This window comes from Diachasma alloeum, unplaced genomic scaffold (assembly GCF_001412515.2).
Source record: "Diachasma alloeum isolate Michigan unplaced genomic scaffold, Dall2.0 Dall_scaffold_00284, whole genome shotgun sequence".
NCBI classification, from domain to species: domain Eukaryota; kingdom Metazoa; phylum Arthropoda; class Insecta; order Hymenoptera; family Braconidae; genus Diachasma; species Diachasma alloeum.
This window is the reverse complement of record NW_021680423.1, coordinates 738790-765354: the sequence shown is the minus strand read 5'-3', so window position 1 is coordinate 765354 and position 26565 is coordinate 738790. Positions and strand designations below refer to the sequence as shown.

Below are 26565 nucleotides of genomic sequence, written 5' to 3'. Positions count from 1 at the left end.
ACAAAGCGGAGAGGCAATAATGTTGTCTTTGGCTAAACTTTCATTAAGGTTGAAATGATTGAATCTCATTCTACAAATTGTGGTGATTTGGGGATGGAAAATTTGTAGATCTTGATACCCAGTTCGGTGCCAACACTTATAGAAAAGGCTAAAGTAGTGGTGGCCTACTAGTTTAGCGCATTTTCTAAGTGTTCTAGTTGTGGAGATTTCCATTTTATTATTGATGGCTTCTTGGATCATAATTTGCGAAAGCTAAATTGGTAATTGGAGAGAATATTATAGGTTTCCAGCCACCAAGTGAGTCGGTCCGAGACTATTTTTTCCCAGAGTTTGAAGAAACAAGAGGCAAGTGTAATTGGTTTAAATTTATTAGGGGAATTTTTAGGAGAAAAAAACAAGAAATTGGAACCATGAGTTAGGAAATTGACTGTTAGAAAGAAGCTCGTTAAATATTTCTTGGATTTTTATTTTATATGATTGAAGAAGTTTGCTTATGACATGATAATCTATTTTATCTAGGCCAGGGCAGGATGATTTTTTGGTAGACATGAGGGCGTGGTTAAATTCATTTCGTGAATATTCTTTTTCTAAGAATTTATTATGTTGGCATAGAATTTGAGGAGGAGGAGGAGGGTTGTAGTTCTAAGGGAGTTCCGGACAAAAGCCAGTAATAAAGTCTGTCATTCTCACGGCCGTATTAATGTCTTAAGGGGAAGATAAATTGGGATTGTGAGAACGTTTGTTTTCAAAACTTTCAATTTTTTGCTATACCACTGCTATAGGGGTGGATCGGTTAAGACATAAGCAAAAGTTGAACGAGCTCTCGATCTTCTTTCTCCTGAGAATTAATTTGGTGGCAGCTGTTTGTTTTTTTTAAGGCTACATAGGTAAGATATCCAGGAAATTTACGGAAGGATGACGAGGCCTTTTTTTCTGAGGGCCACGGCCCTGGAGCATTCTTCATTCTACCAGAGTGCGGGGGGAGTCATTTTATTATTTTTTGTTATTGTTTTTTAAAGGAATTATTAGAGGGCGGGACTCCTTTGGCATCCTTTATGGGAAAGATTATTTTTTCATATTTTTGGGGAGAGGACCAATCATCAGGAAGGTCCATTTTTCCAATAGACTTAATCAGGAGATGTTCTTTAAATAATGTCCATTCAATTTTAGATGTTCTGATTTTATGGGAGAAGAAATTGTATCTCCCAGGGGGCATTGATAGTTATTTCAATTGGGTGATGATCACTTCCCAAGCGGTCAGTAATAACTTTCAATGTGGATTGGATCGAAATGATGAGATTAGAGTGATGTCAACTGCAGAGGGGAGTCCATCGGGGTGGATTAATCTTATAGTTGATCCATGATTGAGGGGCACGAGATGTGAGTCGGCGAGTGCCTCAACAAGTTCGGTTCCAATGGGACCATCTCTGCCGCAGCTCCATATGCTCGAGTGGGAATTGAAGTCTCCACCGATCATAAGAATTGAGCGTGTGGGTGAAGAGGTTGGAGGATTCAACCCGAGATACGAAGAGATTCAGTTTTTTGTAAACAGAGTAGACACTAATATCACCGTTTAAAGGGGGGATAGATATTTCATAAAGGGATAGGTTAGGGGATATCTCAGAAACGTTAGGTCTGATGGAATATGGAATGGAATCCTTGATGGCAATAGCCACTCCACCACCTTATTGGTTGAGTTCATAATTTCTAAAAATGTTATAATGTGGGATTTTAACAACTGATTGTTGTGGTTTTAGCCAAGTTTCCGATAGAAGAAGGATGTCAGAATTAATGATTATGTTTAGAAGTTCACCCAATTTGGGCCTCAAACGTTGAGCATTTTATTCTAGGATGCGGAAGGGGGGTTCACTTGTATTAAGAAGATCCATTAACTAGCGGTTTGAGTAGGACTAGAGGGGATTGATTCGGTGGATTCATGGGAGTTTGGTAGAATGATGGAGTAAGAGAAGGAATTTGTGGTTGGAAGGTGGTTAGTTAAATCTTTGAGTTGTGAGAGTTGGCTTTGGAAGCCCAAAGATTGAAGTATTGGAGATTATTTTATTATGATTAATCTTTACTATTAATATTCTTAAAATTCATCATATTATTAGATTATTTATTATGCAATTAATAATGTTGATGAGTTGAAGTACAATATTATTGATGTTGGTTAAATGAGGGATGGGTAGGGATTGATGGGTTTGAGTCGGATTGACATACTGTGAATGATGTGGGGTGGTAAGAAGATCCTTGTGGGGGATGATCTGAGTCATAGGAAGATGTGTGGATTTGGATTAGTTGTAATTATTTTTCGGATTTTTGTTTTTGTAGTGGGAAGGTGACACTTACAAGAACGTCGTTTGGTAGCCTGGGAATAGACTTGAGTATTGTTAGGCAAGGACGGAGTAGGAGAGGAGAGAGAAACATCCAATGGTGGTGTTTGAGAAGGATGAAGAAGATAAGGATGTAGGGAGGGAAAGTTGGTCAAATTGTCAGTAGGGGGTACGGTCCGATTGGAGAAACTTGGTTGATGATGTTACCATACATGATTTCTCTAGCATTGGCATATGACACTCCATCAACAACGAATTTCGGGAGATTGCAAAGGAGGTACTCCTGACTTTACATTACTTATTGACAATGAAATCATTTCCAGAAATGTCAATGGACAGTCTACTGGTGCATAAGGCCAGCCACATCACAGGAGGTGCCCCGCCTTAGGCGCCGTGAAATTCTAAGTTTTATGACTCCTCTACTGGTGGTATCATACCGTTGAGGTTTCAATTCGTGCAATGTACGTGCAAAGGAAACGAGTACATGGTGTCCCCCCTGGAAATAGCCGACCGTCAAGCATGTACGTGAAAGTTATTGATGGTTGAATCACTGATTGGCTCAGACAAAATGTGATCGATCATTCAATTAGTCAATGGAAGATAATTCATTCTCGCCAGAAGTGCATAAGTACACATCGCTCAAATTTTCGAGTACATTTGTTGACGAGAAATGGTCACAAGCACTTAAAACCAAAGAGCTACGTGAACTTTCTCAAATCATGCCTGGTTGTAAACATTGTTGCAATCTGCTCGGAAAGAAAAAACAGTTTCGAATCTCCAAGTCAGTCTTTAAAGTGCGTGATGTTTCGTGCGGTATTTCCAGAAGAAATCAGTGATGGCAAGCTCATTTGCAGTTCTTGTTACATGGAATTCAAGAAAAGAAAAACGCCCAATGACACTTCTAAAGTCCTACTTATAGCCATGTCGACGAGCAGGCTCAATATTCTTGTGTAGTTAATGTGTGTGAAGAAATGTCAGACCATCTAGATATACGGTCGAAATTCAGGGACTGAGAGAACTCTGATGAGGAGTTCGAGTTGGAGGAGGAAGACCGACAACGAATCTTCATAGCTTCATTGCACCAATCTCTATTGCTCCTAGGCCACGCGATCATTCCAAATAGCTGGAGCCAAGGCAGTGCTGCTGAGAAGAGGGAAAGGATTGAGGACATCAAGATACTCCTTAGAAATCAATAATATAGTTGAAGAAATCAAGAAAAAGTTAAAGGATGTTCAAACTTCGGCAGATCGAATTAAATTACTGGCAATGCTTTCCAAGTCATGGTCGATTCCCAGAATTCGACAAACAGTCAATGTTACTTACTACACAGCGCGCCGCGCTTATTGAATCCATCAACAAGAAGGAATTGGAGCTTCTGTCCCTAAAAGAACACGTCGATCAGCGGTGAGTATGAATACAGAAAAACTATTCGAGGAATTTTATAGAACGGATGAAATTAGCCACATGATGCCCGGTAAGGAAGATTTCGTTTCAATTAAAATTGACGGTGTCCGGCAAAGCATTCAAAAACGTTTAATTTTAGCTAGTTTAAAAGAAATATACGCCGATTTTGGTGGAAAATTTCCGGATGTGGATAGGATTTTCAATTTTTGCACAATTTCGGCCGCGCAAATGCGTTTTAGATGCCTGCTCATTTCCAAAGGGATATTCCCAAGTGTTGAGTGCAATTATGTGTGATCAACTCACTTCATGGTGCCACTTCGGTGAATGCCCTTCATGTCCAGGTATAGGAAACGTTCAACTCCATTTGGTTGAGATTTATGGCAATTGATTCACATGACTTGGACTGCTATTGATCAATCTGAGCTGATCCAAAGGACTGAATAAACAGACTCATTCATAACTAATTTATATATCGATTTAAAGGTCCTCCGACAGAATGATTTCATTACAACCCACTTTTTGAATGAATACAAAGAGAGTTTAAAACCTGGCGAATTCATAATTCTTAATGACTTCCCGGAAATTTACAGTTTTTCAACTCAGGATGCTGTTCAAAGTTATCACTGGACAAAAGATCAAGTAACTTTTCACCCAATCATTGCTTATTATGGAGATGGCGCCGAGTTGAATCACGATAATTTTGTTCTAGTTTCACCCAAAAAAAAGTATTGATTCAAGTCGACGTCGGTTTGATTCTGACCGATTTTCGGTTTGATTCAGACCGACTGACTCGGACTACGCCAATCTGGATTCCGGGTCTGATATAAGTCGAGAATTGGTTTATTTCAAGTAGAAACGGGTTATGCCGATATCGGTTTGAATCAAACCGAAAAATCGATCTGAATCAGGCCGAAAAATCGGTCTGTATCAAACCGAAAAATCGACGTGAATTAAACCGAAAAATGGAGTGATTCACGCCGAAATTCTGGCTGCTCCAGGTAATAGATAGCGATTTGATTCTAATCGATTTTTCGGTCTGATTCAGGTCGAATTTTCGGTCTGATTCAAGTCGATTTTTGGGTTTGATTCAGACCGAATTTTTGGTGTGATTCACACACAGAGAAAAGTGGATTAGCTTTGGAAAAAAGTTTTAGAAAAAAATCATGTCAAATTAATGATCCAAATTGAGATTATTTTTAAACCAAAATATACTTTATTTCAGAAGGAAATATTTTCTGAAATCTAGAAAATTGTTTTAATTTTTGAGAGGGAATTTCACAAAAATTTTGAAAAGGGGGTAGTGATGTCCGGGATGGAGGAGCTTGTAAAGAGGGCGGTTCTGCAGAGGTGAATAGTTTGTGAAAAGTTTATGAAAGGATGGGTTATCGTTGGGGTATTTAAAAAATATCTTCGAAACTAAGGGGAGGGGGATGTGTATTGAGAATTTACAACCAAAAAAATTGAGTCGCTAAGTTTTTCTAAAACATCTACGAAACTAAGGAAGATTGATCATTTTTACTGAAAAAGTGGGGGTTTTTTTTTTTTAATTTATTCAAATTTTGAAAATTTCAAAAATTTCAAAAAATTCAAAAATTTCAAAAATTTCAAAAATTTCAAAAATTTCAAAAATTTCAAAAATTTCAAAAATTTCAAAAATTTCAAAAATTTCAAAAATTTCAAAAATTTCAAAAATTTCAAAAATTTCAAAAATTTCAAAAATTTCAAAAATTTCAAAAATTTCAAAAATTTCAAAAATTTCAAAAATTTCAAAAATTTCAAAAATTTCAAAAATTTCAAAAATTTCAAAAATTTCAAAAATTTCAAAAATTTCAAAAATTTCAAAAATTTCAAAAATTTCAAAAATTTCAAAAATTTCAAAAATTTCAAAAATTTCAAAAATTTCAAAAATTTCAAAAATTTCAAAAATTTCAAAAATTTCAAAAATTTCAAAAATTTCAAAAATTTCAAAAATTTCAAAAATTTCAAAAATTTCAAAAATTTCAAAAATTTCAAAAATTTCAAATTTGACAAATTTAAACGAAATTGAGAACCACTCCCCCTTTTTCCGTAAAAATTCGTCATTTCCCTTAAATGCAGAGATATTTTTGAAAAACCCGCCAACTCAATTTTTTTGGTTATCAATTTTCAATGCATCTTTCCTCCCCGTCCCTACATTTGAGTAAAAATTCGCTATCTCCCTTAGTTTCGCAGATATTTTGAAAAACCCGCCAACTCAATTTTTTTGGCTGCCAATTTTCAATGCACCCCCCCTCCCGCCCCAAAATTTTCGTAAAAATTCGCTATTCCCCTTAGTTTTGGAAATATTTTCGAAAAAATCAAATACTTAATTTTTTTGGTTATGAATTCTCAATTCACAACCCTCCTTCTCCCTCTTTGCAAAATCTGAATGTGTACTGAATTCTTGATGTACATCCTCATCCCCCCATGTATGAGGCTCCTCAAGGGGACCTCATCAACAATGTACATCGAGAATTTAGGAACAAATCGATTTGCATCAAACCGAAAAAAAGTTTTTAATCAAACCGAAAATTCGGTCTGAATCAAACCGAAAATTCGGTCTGAATGAAACCAAAAATTCGGTTTGAATCAAACCGACAAATCGGTTTAAATCAAACCGAAAAATCGGTCTGAATCAAACCGAAAAATCGCTTTGAATCACACCGAAAAATCGGTTTGAATCAAACCGAAAATCGGTCTGAATCAAACCGAAGTAGATCTGATTCGAGCAGATTTTTCGACTTGATTCAGACCGATATTCTGGTTTGCATCTGTCCGAGTTCGACTTGATTCATGCCGTCAATTCGACATGAAACAAGTCGATTCCCGGCATGATTCAGTCTGACTTGATTCAGACCGATTTTTCGGTCCGATTCAGACCGACATTTTTGGGTGTTCTAAGTCTCTTAATCGTGACACCGTAGCCGTTCATCTATTCCTTGGAAGTCATTCACCGTTTGAAAAGTACATAGTCAAATCAATAAAATAATTTATTTTCCGGACGGTGCCAGGTTTCAATACGAAAATAAAAAAAATTTCATTAACCTCGTTTACCATGAATTGGACTTCGGTATGAGTGCTGAGTGGCATTTCTTTGCAACGTCCCACCGAAAATCGCCATGTGATTGTATTCGTGGAACTGGTGACGAGAGCTGCAGCTCGAGCGAGTTAGTAGCGACCGTATGAAAATCAAATTAGAATACCACAACACTTATGAATTCTCCAAAGACTCAATAAAGTTAATAGGAAGTATCTTTTGTACAAATAAGGAACATAAAATAGAAGAAGAGACTTTGAAAGTTGGATTTTCCAATGCTTCAACCATCACCGGAACCTGTCAATGTCATTCTTATGTGCCGATTACTAATACCCATAATCTTCAGTGTAAAAATTTTTCTCTGGACGATGAATTTCAGATCCGCAACATCGTGTAGTATCAAATGAATAGTGAAATAGTCATGTCTGATGCATGCAACATTACACATGTATAAATGATCCCCCAGAAGTTGTTAATAAATTCATCTTTTTTTAAAGATAATGTGTTATAATTTGAATGTGACTCACAATTGAATTCAATCGTAGGCAATCGTTTGCAATCAGTTTATTCCGCAGACACTGAGAACCTACACTAGGCGTCGGAGATGGTACTAACCCGAGTGGAAATTCCGGTCAGGTCTTGATCAAGTTTGGATCAGGTTAGACCTGATCACTGATCAGGTGTTGATCAAGTTGACGGATCCGGTCTTGATCAGACATGGTATGCCTCTGACCAATCCGGATTTGATCAGGACGAATGGATCCGAACTTGAACAAGTGAACTGTATGAAAACCGGATGACCTATCTGTGTGTGTCAATAACAATTATCAATAATAATTAATCCAAAACAAGAGATAATTCAATTCTTTCACCGTAGGCCGCCTCTCTTAATGAATCTCTACTGTTATTACCTCTGAAAAAGCTTATTATTTTTTTTACCGATGCTGGGGATCGAACCGGGACCCTATGATTGCTAATTCTGTGCCCTAACCAATACGCTATCACACTATTACTATTGAGTAAACTGTACATTGCCTATATGATTTGTATCGGGGTATTCGTTGAATTTACGATTATTCCTGATCCCGCGGATGTGCGTGTGTATTCTCAGAGATAAAATATATTCAATTAAATTTTCATTTACTTCATTAATGAATAGTAATAATGATAATAACAATAACTCTAATAAATAATCAGACATTTGGTGATTTTTTTTCTCAAGATCACTTGCGTGTAAGGTTGATACTCCTCTAATACGTATTTACGACATCATCATCCCTCCCTTTTGTACATTTGAGAAGGGCTGGCTGTTAATTAAATTGATTAATTAAATTAAATTCATTAAATTAAATTAAATTAAATTAAATTAAATTAATTTAATCCATTTTAATTATAGTATAATGATCCTTTTTAAAGATTGAAAATAATTATTGATAATGGTTGATAAAACTTAATTTGAATAGTATAATAATAGTTGATTAAATTATCCAAAAAACTTATTAAAATTAATGTCAGGTGAACCGGATCTGAATCTAATCATTTTCTCTTCAATTGACCCCGTTCAAATTCCGATTTGATCGGAATTTGATCAAATTGGGGTTAGGCAACCGACCTCAGGGTGAGATCATGCCTACCTGATCAGAACTTGATCTGAACCCGCTTGTAGTTTTTCGGATCCGATCTGCTGGATCAGAACTTGGTCAGGTTCTCATCAGGTATCATCTGATCATGTCTACGTGATCAGAACTTGATCCGAATCCGCCTATAGCTTTTCGGATCCCATCTGCTGGATCAGAACTTGGTCAGGTTCTCATCAGGTATCATCTGATCATGTCTACGTGATCAGAACTTGATCCGAATCCGCCTATAGCTTTTCGGATCCCATCTGCTGGATCAGAACTTGGTCAGGTTCTCATCAGGCATCATCTGATCATGTCTACGTGATCAGAACTTGATCCGACCCCGCCTGTAGCTTTTCGGATCCGATCTGCGGGATCAGAACTTGGTCAGGGTCTCATCAGGCATCATCTGATCATGTCTACGTGATCAGAACTTGATCCGACCCCGCCTGTAGCTTTTCGGATCCGATCTGCGGGATCAGAACTTGGTCAGGGTCTCATCAGGCATCATCTGATCATGTCTACGTGATCAGAACTTGATCCGACCCCGCCTGTAGCTTTTCGGATCCGATCTGCGGGATCAGAACTTGGTCAGGGTCTCATCAGGCATCATCTGATCATGTCTACCTGATCACAACTTGATCCTAACCCGCCTGTAGTTTTTCGGATCCGATCTGCTGGATCAGAACTTGGTCAGGTTCTCATCAGGCATCATCTGATCATGTCTGCCTGACCAGAACTTGATCCGAACCCGCCTGTAGCTTTTCGGATCCGATCTGCTGGATGAGAACTTGGTCAGCTTCTCATCAGGAATCACCGGATCAATCGAACCTTATAAAAACCTGATCAAGTTCTGATCATGCTTCAGGTGGGCCTGAAGCAATTTCCACTCGGGAAGTCCACTCATCGCAGCACGCTGACAGCTCCGCTCTAGTCAGCCGAGCCTCATAAAAAACTCAATGTCTCAGGAACTACTGGAGAATAGAGAACGCCAATTGTACCGGCAATTCTTCGATACATACTCTATAGCATATTTTTTTTCGAATTTTTCGCTGCATGCTCTCATGATTTGATGTTAACTTTTTGATTTGTTTATTAATTAATTCATTGTAAATTCAACTTTTTCGAGTTTGGATTTTTTTTTACCGAAACTTACACATGTTTTGAATAAAAATGTTTTTTTGTACTTCTTCGATGAAATTGATACTGATCGAGTTATAATTTTTAAAAAAATTACCTACCTGGTCCAACTTACAAATTTTGATTTCGCATAATTTTCAAAAAAAAAATTGTTTTTAATAACATTTCAAGGCATGCCTGGAACACTTTTACATCATTCAATTTTTATCGGAATAGAAAAAAAGCTGATTGAAATAGTATAGAACGCCCCTAATGCTTTTTCTTTTCTTGGTACCGTCCTCAGTATCCATACTAAATTGGATTGGGATTGTTCTGTAAGGGCAGTATGATGAAGGAGAGGAGAAAGAGTAACGGGATAGGTGGCCGCATCTAGGGTAAGGGAAATCGAGCTCTGTTTCAATCGTTCAACTGTCATTTCGGGGTTGGGTTTCAAGTTGTTATTAAAACAGTATTGAATATATTCATCTCAAAAAGCAACATTAATAAGCTCCCGCTGGGTACTAAGGTTACAGTACTTTTTATCACGGACAAAAATATCACGACAAAAGAATCACGTCAAAAATATCACAAACCAAAATATCACAAACAAAAATATCACAAGCAAAAATATCACCGATAAGAATATCACAGCTGAAACATCACAAACAACAATATCACAAACGAATGGAACTCAGAAGAATGAAGTTCAGAAAGGAAGAAAGGCAGTCAGAAGAGGTCAAAAGGGTCAGAAGGGTTTTGAAATTAGAAAGAGGAATCCTGACAAATCGTTAACTGAAAAGTACTTTATTTATGACAAAATTATTTCATCATGAATGGACCACTGCTCTGAACACGTTACAATTTTAGATTAAATGCAACACCTTTCAAGAAGACGATATCGTCAGCAAGAAGATGATATCGTCAGCATTATACGACTCCACTAGAGCTTCCAGAGCGCTATCAATTACCACATACTTTCTTCGACGAGGTTCTGCAACAACGCGGTGAGCCAGTACATTGGACATCACGACCTCAGTGAGAGCGCTCATGTTGGAGCGCTTCGCCAACGATGACTCCTGTGACGAGTAAATGAATAAGCCCAAGAACGATGAGAAAAGAAAACCTAATAGACAAAACCATACCTGTCCTTTTGTCGGAACTAGTGCGAATGAACACTGAACAAACAGCCTCCTTCCACTGTCGACAACGCCATACAATAGAATTAGCATTAGCTCGAAAACGTGTATAAAGATATCCTTGATGCAACAACATAGGCTTGCCTTGTTGATTAAGAACAAACTTGAGCCCCACGTCAACGGTCTTGATGGGAACCGACTGAATCCCAGAATGATACTGATTAAAATTATCAATTCCGAAAGGAAGGCACCCAAGAGTAAACAATAACAATCCAACAATCAATATCTCGCTCACCAACTTGAGTTTTCATGGAAATAATAGGTATTTCCTGAGTTATCTGATTAATACATGAGGAGAAAGACCCGTTGGAATTAGAATTCAATTTTTATACAACGAGGAGACTTAAAGGATTATTTATGATCATTCGGACTGTGATATTTTTGTTTGTCAACATTTGGCTGTGATCTTTTTGTTCGCGGAATTTTTGATTATGATATTTTTGGTTCATGATATTTTGGTTTGTGATATTTTTGCCGTGATTATTTTGATTGTGATAAAAGGCCGTGATCGTTTGGCCGGACACCGGGCACTAATGTTTGATAGCTTTGATGGCGATTGACCACTGAAGAATGAATCATTGTCGAGAGAATAAGGAAAGGGAGAAGTTGGGGAAGTAGGAGAAATCATGGAAGGATCCTGTGAATTTTGAAATAGGTCATTCATAATGAGATTTTTTTAGGTATAGGCGATGGTCGATATAGCATTGATGAAGAGATCCAAAAGAAAAATATGGCAAGATGGCGGCCCCCACGCTTGCAGGGATGCCGATAGGATGAAGGGAGATATTTCTACTCAGCACAAATTAGGATCACAGATTTCAACAAATTAAGTGCACTCAAGTTGTAGATAACTAATATTTGAAACTGAAATGAAACAAATGAAAATATTAGCTAAAGCAGAAGACGCTAGACTAAAGATAAGGCATAGAGTGAACAAGGAACGTCAACTCAGATATTAAGCTGTACTGTTTCAAATGGGATACCCTGCATATAAGATTTGCTGACACCCCCTTCCCCTTTCTGACTGTTGCTTTTATTGGAGGGGAGGGCATATAGGGGCCATCCCTAGAAATCGGCACTCATAGCCGTTAAGATGCAGACTGTAATTGCAACGAAATGTCGGCGCAATGCTGAAACCAAACGCGGCATTTATCCGGAAACGAATGATATAATCATAGCGGCGAAAGCCTCAAAACTAAGATTATGTAAAATTTGGAGTTGAGAATTTTTGTTAAAAAATTGGTGATTAAATTTGGTCAAAAAGAAATAGGAGAATGTACTTACATCTGCTAAAATCGAGCTAACTGCTTCCTCAGTTCTTCCAGAGGCAACAACAAGCCTTGGAAGATCATCCTGAGGCGCCCCACTATTGATCTTTTCTTTAGGGTTAGACTTGAGGAGAATATGAGCATTAGCACCACCGAAGCCAAATGAACTTATACCAACGTATCCTCCCTTCCAAGGTGTCGGTTCGGTAACAACTTGTAGCTTTCCATTTGCAAGACCTTCAACACCCTCACGTGGCTCTTTATAGTGCAAATTCGGTGGAATAAGTCCGCTCTCATAGCCAATAAGAACTTTTGAAATTTGACCCATTCCACTGGCTGGCTCAGCGTGCCCAATGTTCGATTTGACTGAGCCAATCTTCAATGGTTCATTTCTCCCAGGACAGAAAACTGATTCAATTGCATTTAGTTCCTCAGGGTCTCCCACCTTCGTTCCAGTGCCATGGGCTTCAACGTATGCCACTGAAGATGGTGGTACTTTACACTCCTCATAAAAATCCCTCAGAAGGACACTTTGAATCTGACTCGATGGAAATGTAATTCCCTGTGGTTTGAAGCCGTCACAATTCGTTTTTCCATGTACAACAGTGGCATAGATACGTTTTGCATTTTTCGCTTTCTGAAGGAAGGCTACACTGATTGTTTCACTCCTTACGTAACCATTCGCACTGTTATCGAATGATTTCGATCGACCATCATGCGATAAAACACCTGGAGTAATAGTAAAGCCAAAATTAATATCCTTTGTCCTATCATTTCACTACTGATTCGAATCAGGAAAATTTCCTGATACGAAAATATATATGTGGGTAGGCAAATTCATTATATTGAATTAAAAGTGATTGCGTCTTTTATCTCGCATTTTTTTCCCGTGTGTTTTTGTCATCTTACCTAAACGAGCAAATTGGAGTGATACATTTGGATGAAGAACGAGATTAGTGCCACCTACAATGGCTGCATCACATAGACCAGTCCGAATTGCTCGGTATGCATGTTCCATAGCGAAGAGACTTGAGCTGCAGGCAGAATCGATGGTATAACTCGGTCCATGCACCCCTAACCAGTAAGAAATTCTGTTAGATAACAGAGCTCTGCTGCAGCCAATGAGACCAGCCCCGTTTATTTCCGCCTATTCAACAAGAAAAAAGAACAGTTGATATATTTTATTCAATCGATTATCAATCAAAATCGATAGATGAATAAATTATGTCAACCTCAAGTTTTTCGTAAACCCACGTCATTTCAGACTCTGAGAAACATGCACCAATAAAAACTCCAGTGTTACTTCCTCTCAGATGCTGGGGATTAACTCCAGCATCGACAATCGCTTCATAAGCATGTTCCAACGCCATTCTACACATCGGATCCATCGTGTGTGCATGCTTGAAATGAACACCAAAGTAATCTGCATCGAACTTCGATAGATTGTTGATTTTTCCTAATCTCTGCGGAATTTCCGGATGATCTAGAAGCGTCAAATATTGAATTAGTCCAATTCATTAATTGAGAATTCAAAGCTTGAAGACAGTGTGTCAATGGCAAATTCGTATCCATCGCAATTATCATACCTTGCTATTAGCATTGCTGTATGCTTATTAGCAGGAAATTACGTCGGACTTATTTTGTTGATTGTTAATTTCGGAAACTTATGAGAAAATTTTCACAGAGGTGAGAAATTTTTTATGGCGAAGTACGAATGGATTAATATTTCACAATTGATAATGTGAATGGATTGAGTGACGGAGCAGTTAGGTGATTGGTGATCAGCGATAGGTGATTGATTAGGTGATTGGCGATATCTTCGAATATAGTCGATGAGGCGGGCATATTTTCATTGTGTTTTCTGTTGAAGAGAAAAATTAGAGCTAAAAAAATACCTAAAATAAAAAAAGATCCGACGGTGTGACGCACTTGCTTGATTTGGTTTCAGGTTTGACCCCTAGCTAAGCCGAATTCCACAACAATTTTTTCATCAAATTTTTCAACTAAAAATTCTGTATAATATCCAATGGAAATTCTCACACAATTTCCAACGGAATATTTCACGTTGGTAACTTTTTGCAACAAATAATCGGTTCTTTTTTTCATGGGTAAATTAAAAAAATGCCTGTATCCATTTTTTCATCTCCTTTGGGTTTCAAAATATTCTTTCAAACGCTGATGTTGATGTAAAGTTTACTCATTTCTTGATTTTTCACTACTGAGTCGAATCTATTTTTCTCGCCCACGACATTATATAGGCACGCACATATATGAATTTCGTCCATTTACCTAACTTCCACCGACGATCATCGTTAGTTATGAGATCCACTTTATTCATAAGATTATCTCGGAATTCATTCAAATTATTCGACTCTGGAAACCTCCCCGAGATGCCAGATATTACGATCTCATCATCCGGTTCGAGTGATACTTTCCGATAAGGATCGTAGGGACGAGGCTCTTCCGATCCCATTTTCACTATTCTTGAAACAAACTCGGAAAACACTATTAGTTCACCAAAGATTTGCAATCCAACAAATATAATAAGTTAAAGCTTCACTTAGAATTGCACTTTTCACGTGTGAATAAAGGGAAATTATTCTTTGAGGACGTTGCGGACTCTCAACAATCAAACCCTCATGTGTTAGTGATCGATTCGAGGGAAACTAATACAGTAACTCAATCCAGGAAGTGACAGCAGTTTTTGTAACAGCGCTTGTTCCCACGGTCTCATTTTTTTACCCCAAAAAGTAGCTGTTCTCAAGGGTCAACTGAGCACTATATCAGTGAATATTCAAGATTTTTGAATAAATGGCGGCGAATTGATATCCAACAATTTGACTCAAGACGTATTGAATATTCAAGAATTATGATTGTTATGAGTCATTTGAATTATTCAGGTGTTTCTGAACCATTCTTAGTATAATTTGACGTCATTCCTCGGCGGTATGTATTGTCAAGATATGTTGTATCACATCGGCTAATGACTCATCGAGCCGGTGACAGTGCGAGTAGGGCAGACAGTACAGTGACCCGGGTAAAGAAATCTCAGTCTTTCACAGAAATTTGAAAGATCATCGAAAACTTCTAAGACGATTTCAAAGATTTTCTTTTGGCGCCGAAAGATCTTTCGGAAGTCGACAATCCATTTTTGAAAGATCTTTTAGGCGAAATTCAGGAAGATTCTCGAAAGCCGAAAATTCGGTTTGGAAAAACGTCTTCCAAAGATAATATGAAGAGATCTTTTGAAACGAAAAAATCATCTCTGAGCGATGATTTTTTAAAATGAATGGCTTTTTGAGCCGCAACATTTGAGCCTCATGAAATTTGGGCCTTACACCGTAAAAATTTGTCTTTCAAGTTCACAGCCTAACGTTGCGCATCTTGGTTTTAACGCTCGAAACCCTGTTTGGAACTGGTGATGTATGAGTTTTTTAACGATTATTATTATTTTATTGACGTCTGACTCAGAACCCTCGGTGAAGCCTCGCCTACTCGTGAGCTTACGGGGAGTTCATTTTTTTTACAAAGGTTTTTATCCAAGGCAGGTTGTTATTTACATTGTGACAAAGGTCACTTAAAAACCCGAATTAATTATTCGGAAAAATATGTCATTAGAATAGAATAGAAAATGTGCGGCTGGTCACTTAAAGCGCCCAGAGTCACCTAAATCATACGATCTTTTGTAACTTCCGCCTAAGTTTTGGTCAGTCACACAGCCCCACCCCTGTTTCTCACTAGGCTAATAAGGCTGGTGACAGCCGCTTGTTGTAAGTCCTCTGGTTCCAGGAAAGCCTGGCCCCAGATTTTATAGTGACGGAGTGCTAATAGGGGGCATTCACATAAAATGTGGATGACGCCCTCCTTATCGCCTCCGCACAGTCTGCAGTCTTCTTGTTCTGCAAGTTTCATCTTGAACAGATGAGCTCTGAGAGCTGTATGACCCGTAAGGAGCCCTACTGCTACCCTCAGATCCCCTCTGTGCAACTCCAGAAGCTTTCTGGTCCTAACTCTTAGTTGCCCTCTCATAAGCAGTTTCGCTTGTCTGCAGGTCGCAACTTTCTCCCAACGCCTGACATGATCCCGCTGGAAATGATCTTTAATAAGAGTTTTTCCCACTGCGAAGGGCATGCCAAGCAGGCCGTGTGAGGGCACACTTTCTGTACCCTCCTTGGCCAGCTTATCTGCCTCTTCATTACCCAGAATCCCATGGTGACCTGGCACCCAGGTTACGGTGACCCGGTTGTTTTTACCCAGTGTGTCCAATGCCTGCATGCATTCCCACACCACCTGTGACTCTGTAGTGGGTTTTTCCAGGGCGTGTATCGCCGCCTGGCTGTCACTGCAGATGAATATTTTCATCTTTTTTGTGTCTCTCGCGTTCAGATACTCTGCACACTTAAGTATGCCCAGCATCTCTGCTTGAAAGACGGTTGAATGATGGCCCAGCGGAAAACTCTCTCCGAAGCCATCTTTCAGACGGTAGATGCCTGCCCCAAAACTTTCATTGAAGCCAGAGCCGTCCGTAAACCAGTAGTCCTCTCTTGGTCCTGGTTTACGTTTCGAGTCTAGCCACTCCTGTCTGGGTGGTATACTCGTTCTGAAAGTTTTCCTGATCTGATACTTCCTAGGAATCCTATCCGTCTTACCTATGAAGGGTCGATCATTGATTAGGCTAAGCCTTGTATGGCCTTGGCCCGTCATCTTCCATTCTAGTTGGCACCTTAGTCTATATGCAGTTGTGGTAGCACAACTCACAACCCTAAGGTCGAGGGGTGGGATACTGAGTGCTATTTCTAGCGCCTCAGTAGGTGTCGATTTCATGGCTCCTGTTGCAGCCCTCAGGAAGGTTCCCTGTAGGCTTTTCAACAGGTTCCTTGTTTCCGTCTTACTCACCCTCGGCCACCAGACGACCGCAGCGTATAACAGTCTCGGAAGTAGAACTATTTGGTAGAGCCAGAGCATCATTTTAGGATTGAGTCCCCATGTCCTGCCCACAGCTCTCCTGCATGCCCACATAGAGGCAAACACTTTATTTCTCTGAGTACAGATATGTTCTTTCCAGCTGAGTTTATTATCCAGGAGGACACCCAGATATTTCACTCTGCTGGTGTAGTTAATCTCCGAGCCATTTAGCTTCAGAGGTTGGATCTTTTCCAGTTTATAATTTCTGGTGAAAACCAGGATTGTTGTTTTGGCTGGATTTACCGATAGGCCAGTTACCCTGCACCAGTCCTCAATGATATTGAAGGCTGTTGCCATCAGGTCCCTTAGCACCCTCAGAAATCCGCCTTTCACAACAACTGCCACATCATCGGCGAAACCGATGACGTGGAAGCCGGCCTCACTTAGTTGATTTAGAAGTCCATCTACAACCAGGTTCCATAGCAGGGGCGAGAGAACTCCCCCCTGCGGACAGCCCCTAGTCGGACGTCCCTCCACACATGCCCTCCCATGTCCTGCCGACAGTCTTCTGCTTTTCAGCATGTTTTGTGTCCAAGCAATGATAGTCTTGGACACCTGTCGTTCTTCCATGGCTTTTTCTATAGCCGGATTCGAAGTGCTATCAAAAGCCCCCTCAATATCCAGAAAGGCGCCTATGGCAAAACCCTTGACCGCCAGTTGTCCCTCAATCAGTTCCAACAGGTGATGTAAGGCGGTATCTGTTGATCTTCCCTCCCTGTGTGCATATTGACAGGGGGAGAGGGGTCTGTCAGCCAAGGGCCCGGCCTTGATATGTCTATCCACCAGCATCTCCAGGGTCTTCAGGATGAAGGATGTGAGGCTTATAGGACGGAAGTCTTTTGTTTTTATATAACCGGTTTTTCCCGGCTTGGGAATATACTAGCTCTGAGTATCTTGGTTAGGGGTCCCGTGATAGTCTCTATCCCTTCCTGTAATAGGGCTGGATAGATCCCGTCTGGTCCCGGTGCCTTGAAGGGTTCAAAGGTTTTGATGGCCCAATTGACCCTCCAGGGCTGCACTACTTTATTTGCCAATGCCCAATCATGGGTTTCGTAGACATCCCTCTGATTTTGCATCATAGATATGTCATTAAAGAAAATTTATATAGGAGAGCATCGTCTCTCGTTCTTTTACCCGTATATCCGCAGAAATTTAAAAATAATAGCGAACCAGGTAAAAATTTTCAACGCTGACGACTGGGCCAGACATGAGCCAATTTTCCGCCGTCTGTTGGGATGTCATACCGGATCGATGCTGTTGCAGATGCTGACCCAGGCCTGGTTCGATCCTCGGTTGAATGTTGATGAATTGAGCCTCGTATGGTCAGTCTTGCACCATGTTTTTTTTTATTGTCAGACTGGGGCTGTTTTTGAGTTCCAAGCCAAGCCTTTTTCTGCCGCCATAATCGATTTTCACTATTCTATATGTTCGTGTTGTACACATGTGTTCTAAATCAAATCCTTCTAGCTTGAATTAAATCAAACGAGACCCAAAGGATCGTTTGGTACGTGAATGTATATGGCGAATCCGCCAATTCTGTACACCCAAGAAAAAGAATCCTTAATTTGAGATTTCAAATATCTTAAATGCATGAAGAAATTCGAAAGTCCCAAGTTAAGATATTTTAAATTCTCAAGTTCAGACATTCAAAAATTTCAATTTGGACAGTTTAATTTAGGGCGGGTTGTACATGGAGAATTCAATACAACAGTCCCCCCTCCCCCACTCCCAATTTTGAGTTTTTCAAGTACATCTCCTAAACTAAGGGAAATAGCGAATTTTTACTGAGAAATTGGGGGAGGGGGGGGTTACATCGAGAATTCAATACAATCCCCCCTTCCCCCCAATTTGGAGTTTTTCAAGGATATTCCTCGATAAACGAGACCCTCCCAAAAATGAATTACATTTTCCAGAATTGAAAATTTTTTTTCTAAAATTTAGAATATTTTGGTTTAGAATTGATCGCATATTTGCTGATTAACTTTACACCATTTTTTTTTAAACTTAGAAAATGATTCCACTTCAGATCTTAGAAAAATGAAGATTAGAAACCATTGTTTCTAGAATTAAGAAACATTTTTCTAAATTTTAATAAGTTTTTTCTCTGTGTATGATTAGTATTTGTCTGAATTTAGCAAGATCTAGAATTAGTAGGTTTTGAAAGTCTCAAGTTGAGACATTCGAAAGTCTTCAGTTGAGACTTTCAAAAGTCTCAAGTTGAGATCATCAGTTTCAACTAAAAGGTTGGTTTTTTGGGTGTATATGAAAAATTGCCTTGAAATTTTGAAAGTTTTTCTCTATTTTTCATCGAAAAGTATAGTCCAAATGAAGGAAAATGTGTGCAACCGGAGATATCAATTATTGGTGGAGATATCGAAGATTCTTTTTTTCTTCCAATAATTTTTTTTCTTGAACTTTGATTACGAACCACTCTGGACAACAAAAAAATTTTGAACCCATAGATTTCGTCGGAACTTTTCTCAAATTTTCGAAAAAAAAATTATTTTTCATGTATCTATACATTTTGGCTTGGAAAACTCAAAAAAGAAGCTTCAAACTACCATGTGGCCTCGTTCCCCAAACTTCTTTTTATTTTTTTTATTTTCACCATGAAGTTTAGAAAATTGCTCAACCAAAACTATTTTTAATTTTGCTGCTTGCATCGATCCAGGGGTGAAATACAGGGAAAAACAAAATTTGATCTTTCAAAAAAAATGAGTTTTTCAAAAATGTCTCGGAATCTAAAGGCGATAGAGAAATTCACTATTTAATTGGTTTATTATTGATCATCCGAGTTCATGTTCATTTTTCATGTTAATTCATCTTCTGTGTTCATGTTTTTAAAGAAATATCTTCAACTAAATATGAATATTGAGTTATGTAGGGGAGTACTGTCTTGGGCAGTACCAAATAGGTCGAGCAAATAGGGCATAAGAAGCAACATGTTCACTCTCGTTGATAGATTGCTGACACTATTTAGTTGGTTAATTATTGATATTCCTAGTTTGCGTTCATTTTCCATGTTAATTCGTTTTTGATGTTCATTTTTTATGTTAATATCGTTCATATTACGAATAAATATCTATTTTTTGTTCTTCATATCTGCATTAACCCTTGATTTTTCTGTGAATTCTCCTGAGTATTGGCCCCTACATGAAACATGAGTAACGTTCAGCCTTGATTTGAATCCCAATTTGACTCATGGCCCAGTTCTGAATTACGAGCATCAACCAACTTTCCCTCCCCCATCAGCATCGGACCAAGGATCAGGTTTCAACCTTCGGCCCGATGTGACATCCCATCTCCGGCCCAGCCTAGATTTGGTATATAATTCAGAGTTGACCCATGCCTAAGTCCAATTTAACCAAGTCTCAGCCATGGCTGGCCTGGTTGTCTCATCCTACCTGAGGAGTAAGTTATCCCGGATCTTGTGGAGTGAAGACTGTCGCAGAGAAGTGTTTGTAAATCACACGTTTTTTAACAATTGCAGAGTAAATAGGGATGAAGCATTGTTGAATTCGCTAGCCAGGATATTTCGGTGGTGAAAAACCCGAAGACCCATAGGAATATTTGAGAAGAAATAATGAAAAGGCCCGCAGGTGTCCTGAGGAGAGGTATTGTTGTTGTACTGCTGACAGGAGTCATCCAGGATTCGAAAGGAGATTGGAATGTTTTGGATTGATGAAGAGACAACTGGAATATTCCCGTACAAATCTGGAGAGAAAATAGTCAGAAACGGATGGAATAATGCACAACCTGGATAAAAGTGTAGACTCACAAGGTCAATGTTATGACAAATGAGGTTATGTCGCCCGAAGGGTGCAGTTAATGGGAATGAAGAAGGTTTCGACCATGTTCACTAGTGGATTTGGATAGGGAAGGAAAAATCGGAGATTTTTCTTCACTCTTGAACAGATGGAATGCATAGGAAAATGCATTAATGTAACATTTGGCATCCGACACTTGGGAATAGCTGAGAGGTCGGTAAGAAGAGCACTGACCTCGACCTTTGATGTGAATTAATTGCCACCTTGACCCTGATGGCGTGAATATCGATGTGGATCGAAAGGAAATGAAGAGGACGCACTGCATTGGCTGTTCTGTTGGCCAAGAGAAGGTCAAAGCTCTTGATTGGTAAGTGTTGTAAGATGTAAATTCAAATGTACATTTGTACTTATATCAACTAGTGCTGCCACAAGCGTTACCAAGTGTAACTAAACAGAGGTCCGAGGGAGACGACGAAATAAGATCTCCACTAATGGCGTTTCGGCTTTCCACCAAGTTCTATTGTATTAAATAAGTTTAATAAATATTATTTCACTAAACGATCTACAAATATCCTTTCATCGCAACAGTAAGAATGCGTGTGAAGGGAAGAAACTGAGCCTGAAGGAGGAAGAAGCCCCGACGGACGACACTCTGCGTGACGACATTAGCGTCTGACAAACCCTTCGTAAATAGTAAAATTATTTAGTGAGTAATTTAGTCAACAATTGAGTATATCTCAGGCCTCAGGAATATTTTGAGGAGTGAGGGAGACGAGGGAAAGTCGAAAAACGCCGAGCAAACGCGGACATTACAAGTAATCGAGAGAAACAAATCTCTTCCACTCATGTAAGTAATCATAACGAAAAAAATTACGTATGTGGCAGAGGGAAAACTGCAATTGCAAAGTATAGTGAGAAAAGTAGAGTTGAGCTGAAAATTATCTTTACTGGATAAAATTTAACAATTATAAAACTGAATTAGGAGGAAAATGCTAGGAAAACCCGGAGTGTCACTGGCTTCTCTAGTGTCGCCATTTTGGCCTTTTTTGATAAAATTGGAAAATTGAAAATAGAATAAATTTCACTCATTTATATCTGAGCCATCCTCAATGGATCAGATGCAGTCATTATTTTGGAAATTAGAGAAAATTCTTGAGAATTTTGTACAAGGAATACGTTTGGGATCCAGAATAATTTTCAGTTATAATACCCCGAGACCTTCAAAACTATCGGAATATTTTCTGATAGCTTCGTTGCAAACAAATGAAAGTGTCAAGTTTTGCAGACTAAAAATTTCGATTGCGCAGCACGAGAGATTTTTCTGCAAAACTTGACATTTTTGTTTGTTTGCAGGGAAGCTTGAGGGAAATATTGCGATTAATTTTAGAGGTCGAGGGGTATTCGGCGGAGAATTTTTCGGGACTGGATTTTGGTCAAGCGGAGCGCAGTATTCAAGAGCTTCTTCCAGCAAAACATCCAATTGGTTAGAAATAAATGAATAGCTACTATGCAATTATCAGATGTAATTTCCAGAAGCTAGAATAACAAAAGAGTATCGTGCCCTCGAATAATGCGCTGTGGTTGGCTAAAATCCAGTCCCGGAAAATTCTCAGTAATATTTTTGTTTAATAAAATTCAGATAATAGCGTCTTTGTAAAGTATGGAAGCGTGGTGATTCAGGGGACGTTTTGAAATCACACAACCTTGTATCTTTTTCCTCGTTGAATATTGCTTCAATTTTCGTTCATAAATTAAAATTGGAACATTTTCTTTGTATTATAAAAAGCCTGAACAACTTAAATTACTGAATAAATATTATTTCGGTTTGGTTAATTGGAAAAGATCTCTTGATTTATCTGGCCCCAGTAAAATAATGTTATGAAAAAAGATGGCAATCTGCTTTCCGAAATTAATAACAATTTAAAATAATTATCGCACATCTTACTGAATCCATGCGTTTGGTAATTATTTCCTATGGATCCTACCTTGAAGTGTTATCACATCCCTTGCACTGATAGAACGATTCTTTTATTATTAAGAAATCGATTTGGTTGAGCATTTTTCGTCGGTTCGTTCGTTGGAAGTATATATTTTTTTACAGTGAACACTAATCACACTTTATCCAACTACTAACCTTTTTTCGTGATATTCCTCCTAAGTATATTATTTGATTCCATTAAATGATGATCCGTTATAATCAATTAAAGTGAATGTTCCCATAAAAAGCCACATTTTCGCCGAAATACGAACATCAGTTGATGCGAAGAGTTAGTCGTTTCATCCAAACGATCATTCGTTAATAGTTAACGAATTGTGTTTGGTCCAATGCGCCATCTACTTGAGGCCAATCGCCGGCCAGCATGGGGGAATCACTCGACGTGATACAGGATCAATAGTGAAGACGTGTTAAAATAGGATATATTTTTATTGATTTGTATTGTTGAATTGATCGAATTGTTGCAAACGTAGATTGATAAATGATTTAAAAAAATTCAGTTCGAGAAATTCTGTCTCAAGTACTATGCAATGTTTTTTCCCCTTCATGTTGAAAAATAACCTTGTTCACTACCTGTGTCCATCTGCTAATAATTCACGATGGGAAATTAGTATTTAGGGTATCATTGTTTTTTTTTCGTTTGAATGATCATCGTTAATCGCTTCTGTCCTTCGTTGGGTTATTTTTCAAATGACATAAGCTTGAAAATTTCCATGCATTCTACGCCAATTTTTCAATTTTTATGTTCCTCCTTGAACTTATTTCCTTTTGGATCATTTCACAGAGTGCGAGATTATCAATGAGGAAACGTTGGAGGATTTTTTAAAATTGCCGGAAGGTGTGAAGCATAAACTTATTCACAATTGTGGGAAACTCCTGATACTGAATAAGCGATTTGCGAATCGCTGAGCACGTAGGTCCACTAACTCCCTAATAAAATTAATTCAAAAATTTTTATGAGCTCATTTTGTGATTGTTCATTAAGATGCTCAGTGTCGAGAAGCCGATTTGACATAATTGTTATGTGAATGGTTTTTGAGGCGAACTGATTTGAGTTCTTCTCACCATTGTACGTGATATCTCTGAATCTAGAAGAATGAAGGTGGAGATATTCTTTATTGCTTTCACTGATTCTGACAGAAAGATACGTTGGAAAATTCTGTTATATTTCCCTCAGATTCAGGAATATCCTGTGGTACACTGAGAAAAAAAAACTTTTGCCATTGAAATATTTTTTTGGGAGAATTTTTTTTTTTTGAAGTATTTCTCCAGGCAAGTCATTCCCAGGTGGTTCAAATCCATATCCAAATCATATAATTATGTTGAATTATGGATTAATTATGCTACATATGACCTTGCATGAACTGTGTTGACAATTATTAACATTAAGAATTTTTCCAAATTATTTAACCAACGAAAATCTCAAATTTGAAAGAATTGGAAAATAGTGAAGGCTGTTCATTTAACGTCATGTATAGCATAATCATCTCATAATTCAACATAATTCTAATATTTGGAGATGAAACTGGATCACCAGTTTTAATGAGAATACTTACTTAGTTCGGATAAAAATGTCTTGTTCTCATAATTTTTGGAATAATAGTTGTTTTATTTTGCCTGAGAATAAATAACTAGAAGAAATCATTCTCCTTTAATCATCACATTAATTCATCTCTCACTCACCCTTCTCCCAAATATCTAAAAAAAAATCAACTTTACCAAATCAGTCACAAATGATCATGATGAAAAACCATTTAGGTTTCTTCTGCCTCTGATTCATCCCATGTGACTCTTACGGTATAGAAGATGGCATTTATAACATTTGATCCTAATTTGGCCTTTAATTACACTTATATCGCTCATGAGCGAAGTGATAACATCCATAAGGATTATTTTGTTCACTAGGATAATAAGTCAACCATCATCGTGGTGATGAAGTTCAGAGGCAATCTTGGGCATGAGAGTCGGATTATCAACCCTGTTCGTTGTCATCTTAAGGATATCCAAGTATCTTTTTCAGTTGAGTACAATCCACACTATAGATTCAACCATTTTCAATCATCAAATTTGTCAATTAAATTGCTTGAGCAAAATTTGAAAAAAAATCAGAAATATTCAGCGTCAATCCAATGACATTTTGCATGGAATTACTTTTTTTGAAAAATTTGTCGTCTATAAATAAACAATTGGAATTGTTTAAACTTTCGGAAACATAATTTTTTCAGGCATGAAATAGATTTCTGGTAAAATTCGGAATATGAATACATTTTTTACGATTCCAAATAAATAATTTTTATGGTTAAAAAATGATAGTTTATAAATTATTTATAGAAACTGCTCGTAATTTTCAAAAATTGTAATTCCTAAATTATTTCATTAATCTTCCTCTAATAGCAGACTGTTAGATTTAAAAAATGTTTTTTTTTATAGTTCCATATCGAGATTTAGATTCAGATCTGCAAAGTTTCTCTCTATATTATAAAATTCCAAATCGACTTCTGTTAAGACATGAAATGGTGATAATTTTCAGGGAAGGATCTCAGAGGGTCTCAAAGAGTTTGGAAGGGTCTCAAGGGTCTTAAAAGGTCTCGAAGGGTCTTAAAGGATCTGTAAGGGTCTCAAGGGTGCTCTCTATATAATAAATATAGGACTAAGGGTCATAGGAGTGCTACGGGTCATAAGGGTCATAGGAGTGCTACAGGTCATAAGGGTTATAGAGGGGCTGAGTCATGAGGGTCATAAGGGTTACGAGAGTCAGAGGTGCTAAGACTCAGGGGTGTTAAGAGTCATAAGGGTCATAGAGGGGCTAAGCGTCATAAGGGTCACGAGGTTCATAGAGGTGCTAAGGGACATAATGGTCACGAGGGTCATAGAGGTGCCAAGGGTCATAGGGATATTAAGGATCATAAAGGTTATAGAGGCTAAGGGTCATAAGGATCACGAGGGTCAGAGAAGTGCTAAGGGCCATAGAGGTATTAAGGGTCATAAGGGTCATAGGGGGGCTAAGGGTCATAAGGATCAGGATGGTCTCAGAGGTCACGAGGGTCATAGGGGTTCTAAATGTCATAGAGGTGCTAAGGATCACGAGTGTCATAGGAGTGCTAAGGGTCACGAGGGTCATAGGAGCGCTGAGGGTCACGAGGGTCATAGGAGTGCTAAGGGTCACGAGGGTCATAGGGGTGATAAGGGTCGTAAGGATCATGGGGGTTCTAAGGGGGCTGCCCATATATGGGTGGATGCCCATATATAGAGGGGTGCCCATATATGGGGGGTGTCCATATATATGGGGGGTGTTCATATATGGGGCTGCCTATGTATATGGGAGGTGCCCATATATTTGGGGGTTCCCATATATGAGGAGTGTCCATATATTGGGGGGTGCTCATATATATGTGGTGGTGTCCATATGTAGGGGGTGCCCATATATGGGGGGTGCCCATATAGGGGGGGTGTCTATTTGTATGGGGGGTGCCCATATAGGGGGGTGCCTATATATATGGGGGGTGCCCATATAGGGGGGGGGGCCTATAATATAGGGGGTGTCCATCTATGGGGCCTATATATATGGGGGGTGCCCATATATAGGGGGTGTTCATATATGGGGGTGCCTATATATATGGGGGGTGCCCATATATTTGGGGGTTCCCATATATGACGAGTGTCCATATATGGGGAGGGTGCTTATATATATATGGGGTGGTGTCCATATGTAGGGGATGCCCATATGTGGGGGGGTGCTCATATATGGGAGGGGGTGCCCATATATGGCGGGTGCCCATATAGGAGGGGTGCCTATATTATATATGGGGGGTGCTCATATAGGGGGGGTGCCTATATATATGG

General features: G+C 38.6%; 1 protein-coding gene and 1 long non-coding RNA gene across 2 annotated transcripts in view; both read right to left on the bottom strand.

The window, feature by feature from the left end:
* Positions 1-14647, bottom strand: part of LOC107038503 (fatty acid synthase) — a 32555-nt gene extending 17908 nt beyond the window's left edge. The window contains exons 1-4 of the mRNA XM_015257644.1: positions 14284-14647; positions 13227-13477; positions 12904-13141; positions 12011-12723 (exon numbers count right to left, since the gene is read on the bottom strand). Coding sequence (XP_015113130.1) covers positions 12011-12723; positions 12904-13141; positions 13227-13477; positions 14284-14467 — 1386 coding nt within the window. The 5' untranslated portion in view covers positions 14468-14647. The remainder of the gene's footprint in view (positions 1-12010; positions 12724-12903; positions 13142-13226; positions 13478-14283) is intronic.
* LOC114841249 lies at positions 10319-11014 on the bottom strand. The gene is made up of 2 exons (XR_003783066.1): positions 10673-11014; positions 10319-10606 (listed from the first exon to the last, which is right to left on the bottom strand). It is a non-coding gene; the product is annotated as an uncharacterized LOC114841249 (long non-coding RNA).
* Positions 14648-26565: the final 11918 nt, after the last annotated feature.